The 9,707-nt window shown below is 46.2% G+C and overlaps 1 protein-coding gene and 1 pseudogene across 1 annotated transcript; one reads left to right on the top strand and one right to left on the bottom strand.

Moving 5' to 3' along the window:
- The first annotated feature begins 488 nt into the window (after positions 1-488).
- Positions 489-627, top strand: LOC125527383 (annotated as a pseudogene).
- Positions 628-7,311: 6,684 nt separating this feature from the next.
- Positions 7,312-8,655, bottom strand: LOC125527381 (protein RADIALIS-like 3). Its single transcript, XM_048691894.1, has 2 exons — positions 8,318-8,655; positions 7,312-7,697 (listed from the first exon to the last, which is right to left on the bottom strand). The coding sequence occupies exon 1, from the start codon at positions 8,598-8,600 to the stop codon at positions 8,331-8,333; it is 270 nt and encodes an 89-aa protein (XP_048547851.1). The 5' UTR covers positions 8,601-8,655; the 3' UTR covers positions 7,312-7,697; positions 8,318-8,330.
- Positions 8,656-9,707: the final 1,052 nt, after the last annotated feature.

Here is a 9,707-nt window from a genome sequence, read left to right as displayed (position 1 = left end):
CGACATCTTCAAGCTCCACCTCCTTCCCCTCGTCACCATTTGTACACAGCGTCACCGAGAAGCTCACAAGAGGGAACGAGGCGCTATGGCGCGCAACTGTGCTCTCTGCGATCAGGGGGGCGCAAATGCAGGGCTACCTCAACATCGACCAGGTAGTGCCCCCTCTGAATGTTGAAGTCACCTCCGGCGATGGCAAGACCAAGTCGAAGGCACCCAACCCGGAGTTCTTCGCGTGGTACGCGAAGGATCAGCAGGTGTTCTCCTACCCGCTGTCCTCCCTGCCGCGCGAGATGGCCATCCAAGTGGCAACCTGCCACACCGCCGCCGAGCTCTGGAACACGGTGCAGGGGATGCTGGCCTCGCACACCCGCGCCCGCACCGTCAATGTCAGAGTTGCACTGGCAAATCTTCAGAAGGGCAACTCCAACATCACTGAATATGTTGGTAAAATTAGATCTTTATGTGATGAACTTGTTGCTTCAGGAAAGAAAGTAGATGAGGAGGATGTTGTGTCTCATATCCTTGCTGGACTCGATGAGGAGTTCGACCCCGTGGTTTCTGCCATGTGCTCTCGGGTCGAGCCGGTGACCGTCCCCGAGCTGTACTCGCAGCTTTTGAGCTTCGAGACACGTATGAATCTGCGCAGCGGGTCCTCCTAGTCCTCTGCAAACGCGGCCTCCCGCGGACGCTCCAACAAGCAGAACAACAGCAACGGCGGTGGCGGTGGTGACCGCGGCCGCAACTTCCCCAGGCAAGGCGGCGGCGGCGGCGACGGCGGCGGTGGTGACCGCGGCCGCGGCAACTTCAACAAGCAGCCGAACCGCGGCAACATGGGGGGCAACAACGGTGGTGGCGGAGGGAACTACAACAACAATCCCGCTGCCAAGGTTGCTTGTCAGATCTGCGGCAAGCTCGGGCATCCAGCATGGAAGTGCTGGAAGCGCTATGACTCCTCCTATCAAGGAGGGGAAGAGTGCTCGGTGAACGTGGTGGCGGCTCCCCAGTACGGCATGGACACGAACTGGTATATGGACAGCGGAGCCACTGACCATATCACCAGCGACTTGGAGAAGCTAACCGTCCGGGAGAGGTACACCGGTGGCAAACAAATCCACACCGCAAATGGATCAGGTATGACTATCGATCACATTGGTCATACAACTATTTCAACCCCTGATCGTGATCTTCTTTTGAATGATGTCCTTCATGTTCCGGAGGCCACAAAAAATCTAATTTCTGCAAGTAAACTTGCCATTGATAATGATACCTTTGTTGAAATTCACCCTCATTTTTTCCTTGTAAAGGATCTGGAAACGAGGAGGGTCCTTCTTCGAGGCAGGGGTAGAGGAGGTCTCTATCCTGTCAAACACACCGGAGGAAACGTCAGGAAGTAAGTGCTAAGTGTCACTAGACCATCTTTGGACTGGTGGCACCGACGTTTTGGTCACCCATCTTCCATTGTTGTTAGGAAGATTCTTAGTGAAAATAAACTCCCATGTGATAGTAATAATGAGAATAATCTTGTTTGTGACGCATGCCAAAAAGGCAAAAGTCACCAGTTGCCTTATCCAAAATCTTTTAGTGAATCAAAGTTTCCTTTGGAACTCATTTTCTCTGATGTATGGGGTCCTGCCATTGAAACCGTAGGAAGAAAAAAATACTACGTGAGTTTCATTGATGATTTCAGTAAATTTACCTGGATCTACCTAATCAAACATAAGTCTGAAGTTTTTCAGAAATTTCATGACTTCCAAAACCTCGGTGAAAGACAATTTGATAGAAAAATTCTTGCCCTTCAAACGGATTGGGGTGGAGAGTATGAGAAGTTGAATTCTTTTTTCACAAAAATTGGAATATCACATCATGTCTCCTGTCCTCATGCTCATCAGCAGAATGGATCAGCTGAGCGTAAACATCGAAATATTGTCGAAGTTGGTTTGTCCTTGCTTGCTCAAGCCTCCATGCCATTAAAGTTCTGGGATGAGGCCTTCATTGCTGCTACCTATCTAATCAATAGGATGCCTAGCAAAGTCATAAATTTCGAAAATCCTCTCACTCGCATCTTTGGATGCGCATGCTGGCCTAATCTACGATCATACAATAATCACAAGCTCCAGTTTTGCTCCAAGCAATGCACATTCCTTGGATATAGTAATTTGCACAAGGGCTATAAATGTCTTGACATATCTACAGGACGAGTTTATATTTCTTGGGATGTAGTGTTCGATGAAAACACCTTTCCCTTTTCCACTCTCCATCCTAATGCAGGTGCTCGGCTACGTGCTGAAATCCTTTTGTTACCACCGGAGCTGCTTAATCCTTCTGATCATGGGGGAGAAAATGGTGATGATCATGTGATTAATAGTACTACTAATCCTAATAACTGTGTTGCAGAGCAAAATGCAAAAAATGCGGCAGAAAATCCTGGTCTAGCCTATGATTTTATGCAGCAAATAGGTCCAAACTAGGTTGGCACGGGACACGAGGGAGATCCTCTGGCTGCTTCTGATCCCGAGAGATCCTCTGGCAGCACACCTCCTGCGCGATCCCCTGCGCGGACGGATCCCCAGGCGGATCCTGTCGCCGCCGCTGGGGCCGCGGGTGGTGGACTTGAGGCTGGCGCGTCGGGACGTGACACGCGGCGCGAGATGGGCACGCGGTCTGGAGAAACCGCGTTGACTGGTGTGTCCCCACACGTTGGGCCTGACCCATCGACGTCACCCCGCAGTGATGATGGCAGCGCATGGTCTCCTGGGCACGTATCGCCTGGCGCGCCGTCGCCTGCACGTGGGCCTGACCTGTCGTTGTCGCCACCAGCGCGTGATCCCACGCCCGACCGAGCGGCAGTCGAGGGAGATCTGCTGGTGCGCTCGTCAGAGGTACGAGGTATCGAATCCTCTGCGGCAACAGGATCTCCTGTGAATATAGGACGGCCCAGTACACGCTCGCAGAAAGGTATCTTCAAACCGCTTGTTCCTAAGGATGGAACAGCTAGGTATGATAAAATTTCAAGTTTGTGAACTTTGCTGCTGCTAGAGAGCCAAGAGATTTAACAGAAGCTTTAAATGATAAAAACTGGAAACATGCTATGGAGATAGAGTATGATGCACTTATGAGAAATCGCACTTAGCATCTAGTTCCACCTAAACGAGGAAGAAATGTTATAGATTGTAAATGGGTGTACAAAATAAAAAGGAATTCTGATGGTACCATAGACAGGTATAAAGCTAGACTAGTTGCTAAAGGGTTCAAACAACGCTATGGTATTGATTATGAGGACACCTTTATTCCTGTTGTGAAGGCAGCTACTATCAGGCTTGTTTTGTCCATTGTTGTCTCCAGGGGATGGAGCCTTCGTCAATTGGATGTACAGAATGCGTTCTTGCATGGCGTTCTCGAGGAAGAGGTCTATATGCAACAGCCACCTGGTTTTGTGGATGGCATCAAATCTCAACATGTGTGTAAATTGGACAAAGCTCTGTATGGCTTGAAATAGGCACCCAGGGCTTGGTACTCTAGATTGAGTATGAAACTGCAACAACTTGGCTTTCGACCCTCAAAGGGAGATACTTCTTTATTCTTCTTCAAGAAAGGGAAGGTGATCATCTTCATGCTCATTTATGTAGATGATATAATTGTTGCTAGCTCATCACAAGAAGCCACCTCAGCTTTACTTAAGAATTTGAAAAATGAGTTTGCTCTTAAGGACCTAGGAGAACTAAGTTACTTTCTAGGTATTGAAGTTAAAAAGGCACATGATGGTATTCTGTTAACTCAAGAGAAATATGCTAGAGACATAATCAAGCGTGTAGGCATGAAGGATTGCAAACCTACAAGAACACCTCTGTCTACAACTGAAAAATTATCATTGCATGAAGGAGAAAAGTTGAGCCCAGAAGAAGGAACCAAATACAGAAGTATAGTTGGTGCACTTCAATATTTAACCTTAACAAGACCTGACATAGCTTACTCTGTTAATAAGGTTTGTCAGTTCTTGCATGCTCCTACATCCTTACACTGGACAGATGTGAATACATTCAAGGAAGTGCTGGAACAGGTCTCAGAATATGCAAGTCACCTTCAACGACAGTAAGTGCTTTTTCTGATGCAGATTGGGCAGGATGTCCTAATGATAGGAGATCTACTGGTGGGTTTGCTGTGTTCTTTGGCTCTAACCTCATATCATGGAATGCAAAGAAACAAGCAACAATTTCTCGTTCTAGCACTGAAGCAGAATATAAGCCTCTTGCAAATGCAACAGCTGAGGTAATGTGGGTAGAAACCCTACTAGATGAGTTGGGCGTCGAAAGACCACATATCTCCTGTCTCTGGTGTGATAATCTTGAAGCAACATATCTTTCTACTAACCCTGTGCTTCATGCAAGGACGAAACACATAGAAATTGATTTTCATTTTGTTAGAGAAAGAGTTGCAAGAAAAATGCTAGAGATCAGATTCATTCCAACAGGGGATCAAGTTGCTGATGGTTTTACAAAACCTCTACAAGTTCGACAACTACAAGCGTTCAAGAACAATCTCAACCTTGACACGTTCAGATTGAGGGAGGATGTTAGACGATAGACTTGTAGTCGTGTCAACTTGTATCAATATTGTGTATGTGTGATCCGTTGTAAACATGGCCGGTGGTTAGACTAGATTGATATCTATCTCCTTATCTTGTGTATAACTTGGAACGAAGGTCAAGGCTAATAACCACCGGCCGAACCTTATAATCTTGTGCTATATAACACGTACGCGTCCCTGCCAGAGTGCATACGCTTCCACCAATTCTTTCAGTGGCTGCGTGAGCTAGTCAAGACACAAAGCATAGACCACAGGTACAAACCCAGTACAAAACCACTAGAAGAACAGTGATCTCCGTGTTGTGAGGCTCGTAGGTACGTAGTATTCCCTTAGTGATCTAAACGCTCTTATATTAGTTTACGGAGGGAGTACACAACAGAGGTGAGCTGATCAAGCAGCGTACTTATGTATTTCAGAAAGCATGAGCTCTGCCTAGCTAGCAGAAATTTGCCCTAAGTAAAGTAGCTGACAAGATGCATTTCAGAAAGGAGGTTCAAAAATCAGAATATGACAGGGGGATCCTGTCATCCTGAAACCGCGCTTTATGCGGATTATATTCCAGCGAGATCGATCTGTTCGGCCCATGCCTCCCCGATCTACTGTACTGGGGCAAGATGCCCGGTTTCTTTGGTCCACGGCCAACACCAGAAGGACCGGAGCGCCTCCACGTGAGCTAGCTAGCTAGCTTCTCCTGTAAAGATGGAATATGTGGCAGCGGAATCTCTGCATGGTGGCGTTGGAAAATCTCGCAATGCCATCGCCCCCGTGGCCAACCGCCGAACATGAGCAGAGTCACAGGACCATGGATAGAAGGCGTCGCAACCTCATCATGGCATATGGTCAAATTCCTTCTCCAAACATATTGGAGTCGTGGCCGGGGAGACCCATTCTTTCTTTTTGGTCTTAGAAGTTGGAATAGATTCTATCAATTGGCGGCTACACATTGGATGGTTGGGATTATGCCAGGATGCAAGGTGCATCAACAGCTACCTACTGCTACAGAGAACGTTGCTGCAAAAATGTGGTAGTATATTTTATTTTATTTTTGTAAGCGGCACCGTAAAGCACTCTATTGGTTAGAGCAACACTAGCCGATCTTCTAAAAATAAGGAGTATTCTGCTGAGTAAAGCTTAGTGGGGTATTTTTACTCCACTAACTGTTGGCCGGACCTAGCCAATTTCCTTAATATAATGGAGTAATTCACGTAAATTCGATTTGGATATGGTGGACATAGATCTTCTAACCGAAATTATACACATAATTCACATTAACAATCCACCAAAACATAGTCTAGTTGAAACACAAACTTACACCTTACTAATCTGACTTCACGAGGGCCAGCCAGTCCGCTCTAGACATCCCAACACCCATGGGGTCAGGCCCTGTGCCATCGTCATCATAGTTGAGAAAGATTCTTCACCATTCTTCAACGTCGACATCATCATCGCTGCCGCCAACGTCATTGCCTCCTCCATTGTCCTCCTCGTCACTTGAGAGGACCGTTTAGATCACTACTAGGTGTTATATTAGTTTACAGAGTAGTGAAGAATTGGAGATCGATCTCATCCCCTTCATGATATGAACTCCCGATTTGTCATCTTCGAAAGGTTCTGCACCGTCTGGCAATCAGTCTCAACAATAATAAATTGAAAAGTGAAAACCATGCTCCACCGTAAGCACAATGGCATCTTTGCAAACAAGAAGCACACAACAAACATGAGATTTATTTTCCAAAATGGAGGTTAAAACCCCCGGCCTCTCAATCAATAGATTCATACATTCATCTTTATTAAATTATTTAACAAAGGTCTGACGAGAACATACACCAAATAACTCGAAGCCACCACCCAAACCTACAAACTCGACAACGGGGAATGGCATCACTCCCCACCATTTAGAACCGGGCTCACCACTGGTCTGCTTGCATGATGTACCCGGAGCATAGTCCTGATGCAGCGGACCCGATGCGTACACCACATGCACACGCTTCAAAAGTCGCCACCCCATCGATCCGCTGACTCATCTCGAGGAAAGAGATCCACATTATACTTGCCAGGAGGACCGACCATCGACGCCGCCACGGTTGAAAACATGCTACCGCCCTATCCTCGTCCATCCATTCGCATCCGTCGCTAAGATTGTGCTACACAATGCCGCCAAGACCCGTTGTCGTCAACGCGGTTGACGCCACGCCACTCCAACTTCCAACCTCCACACCACCGCCATCGCTCGAGCCTCTGGAGCCCACCGCCCACAGCCACACTCTCCCTAAAACCCAAACCTCCAAGACGGCACCTCCATGGAGGGTACGGCGCACATGGGGCCACCACTGCCCAATCCAAGGCTGGAAACATAGATGAAGTTCGGTTTTGGGATGATACTTAAACATGTTTGTGGCTTTACATTGGTTGCTTTGGTTATGTAGAAATAATATGGCCGTTAATAATACAGGAACGTACGATCTCCTAGATCTACCGCTGATGAGGAAGGGAGCTACCACGTCAAGGTAAGATCTAGGACACACTTGAATGCCATCCGGCCGTTATTATAAATGTTTATATAGTTTTCTATAAACTTGGTCAAACTTTTCAAAATTTGACTTCAGTCAAAGCTAATATGCGAAATAAGTAAAACGGAGGGAGTACACAAGTTATCAGATGGCACATAGTCATACCCACATCTACTCCATCTTCGTTGGAAGGGATCAATAGTGATAACATGTAAAGTACAAAGTAAACATCGGAGTCTTGAACCAACTGATATTGGCAAACAGGAATATTCTACCAGCACAAGTTCATAAACAGTACACACAAGTACTGGGAATTTACATCACTGTTGTTTACTCCAAAACTTACTGGGGAGGAGTAATACTGTACACAATGAAAAATACAAGCTACCGTCTGCAAGACCAAGCGCAATTGATTTGCTTACAAACCTAATATTATATTATGTACACACATATGTTTTCTTCTTTTATTCCTAACCAAGTGCCCACAATTTTCGTTATACGGTACATAATTACGCTTGCTTCAGTAACATAGTCCCAGCTAAGGACTAGGTTATCAACACATTATCCTGTTTGCAGGATCTTCAGAATTCAGAAGCTTTCCTCCTGGAAAGAAAAATACAACGAGAGAGGTACCTTGTAAGTTAACTTATCTCAACTTCTCAAATCTAGAACTGGGCTACATTAACATTTGCATTTCCATAGGAGAAACATGCCCTTATTTGGATAGTTTTGTGTGAATGCTAGGCTTGGCAAAAATGAATTCCACTGGATACCTCTCTATATATGTTCTGCAATCTGGGATATGCACCGCTGCAATCTGGTTTTTGGCCCTAAAGGGTGTGCAAAACAGACTTCAATTCCCAGCCTTATGCAGGGACGCAGGAACTCTAAGAAAGGGGTCTCTAAGATTAGCGCATCCATGCAAGCAAATTGTGCGTGCATGATGCTGTTCATGTTCAAGGTTCCTGGTCCGGGCTTAAATTATGTGCAATAATAATAGTGCAATCACACTGATGTTTGCAGTGCATCTGGAGCAGAAACAGCCAAGGAATCGACAGCATTGACAACAAGCGGCATTCCATTGCTGTTTCTTTGTTAATTGAGAACGTCAACCTAGCTAGGGCATGCTCTACCTTTATTATGACAATTGATTGAGATCGCTATATATCTTCCACACATAAATTGTAGAAAAGAGACAAGGATCAGGTTGGGGTTTTGGTTACCTTGGTTGATGAATCAGTTCCAAGCCCCCTGGCCCTGGGTGTTGTACTTGGGGAAAGGGACCCTGCCGGAGTCGATCAGCTTGATGTCGCTATCAAGGATCTCGTAGTGGCGGCGCACCTCGTCGGCCGTCTTGGTGCCGCCCATGGCGCGGGACACCTTGAGCCAGCGGTCGGGCGTGCCCTCGCCGTAGTAGGCGAGTGCATCCTCGAACAGCTTATTCTCTTTCTTGCTCCACTCCGGGTTGGCGCCGCCGCGGGATGAGCTCCTCGACCCAGAAGACATCTCCAACTGAGCTACGTTTGCGCTGACTGATGGTTTTTGCACTTGAGAAGCTCCGGCGGTTATGGTTTGATGATCGCTGTGCTGCTTCGGTGCCCGCTATTTATAGGCGCTTGGGGCGCCGCCCCGACGGCCTCGCCTTGTTGCTCGAATGGTATCGGGATTGCCATCGGCTTGACGATTGAAAGGTCAGTGTGGCTAATTAGATTCTGATTCTGAACTTTTTTGGACGAAGGTGCTTCCTTGGGAATGTAGATTCTGGTGCTGCGATCCGCTTGGAATGACACATAGGGGTGCGCATAATTGGTAGATCCCGCACCCCCTCTGCGCGGACAAAGGAGCACGATCGATCCACGTCGACGTCTAAAATGCATGGCACCTGTGGACTACCAGAAACAAATTACTATTCCCTTCGTTTTTATTTACTCTGCATATTAGAGTTGACTGAAGTCAAATTTTATAAAATTTGATCGAGTTTATAGAAAACAATATAAATATTTACCATAATAAATATATATGATGTGAAAGTACATTCAATAATAAATCTAATGGTATTGATTTGTTATTGTGTATGTTCATATTTTTGTTTATAAAAACTTTGTCAAAGTTTACAAAGCTTGACTTTGACCAAAACTAATACGCGGATTAAATGAAAACGGAGCGAGTATTGAAAAGGTGTTCCCTAGTTCGGTGGCTAACGTTATCTTCAAATTATCCATGCTTTTGCAGCAGTGGAAATTTCTGATTAAGAAGGCTGACAAGGCGGCATTGGAGGCCCTCATCGATAGTTTGCGTGCAACTGCTATCTTTCTCTCCGAAAGGGAACGGGCCAGGGCATCATAGTTCCTGTTGCTTTCCTTCAGCATGCCTTCCCTCAGTTAAATTGTCCTTTTGGGTTATCCTCGGGCCTGCATGCCTTGTGGCAGTTCTTTTTTGGTTGTGGGTTAATACTGTTGTTGTATGGTTTGGCTTGGTTGTGACTCTCATTGCCTGATGGTTTTATTAATTTAAAGTCAGGCAACGGTCTTTTCTCTAAAAGGTTAAGGAAGCCCAGTTCCAAACCCCGGCGCCATTTTTTATTTTCTTCAACCGTGCTTAACCCCTTTTCAT

Source organism: Triticum urartu, unplaced genomic scaffold, assembly GCF_003073215.2.
Source record: "Triticum urartu cultivar G1812 unplaced genomic scaffold, Tu2.1 TuUngrouped_contig_373, whole genome shotgun sequence".
Taxonomy (NCBI): domain Eukaryota; kingdom Viridiplantae; phylum Streptophyta; class Magnoliopsida; order Poales; family Poaceae; genus Triticum; species Triticum urartu.
Note: the sequence above shows the minus strand (reverse complement) of the source record. Positions and strands in the feature narration are given on the sequence as shown.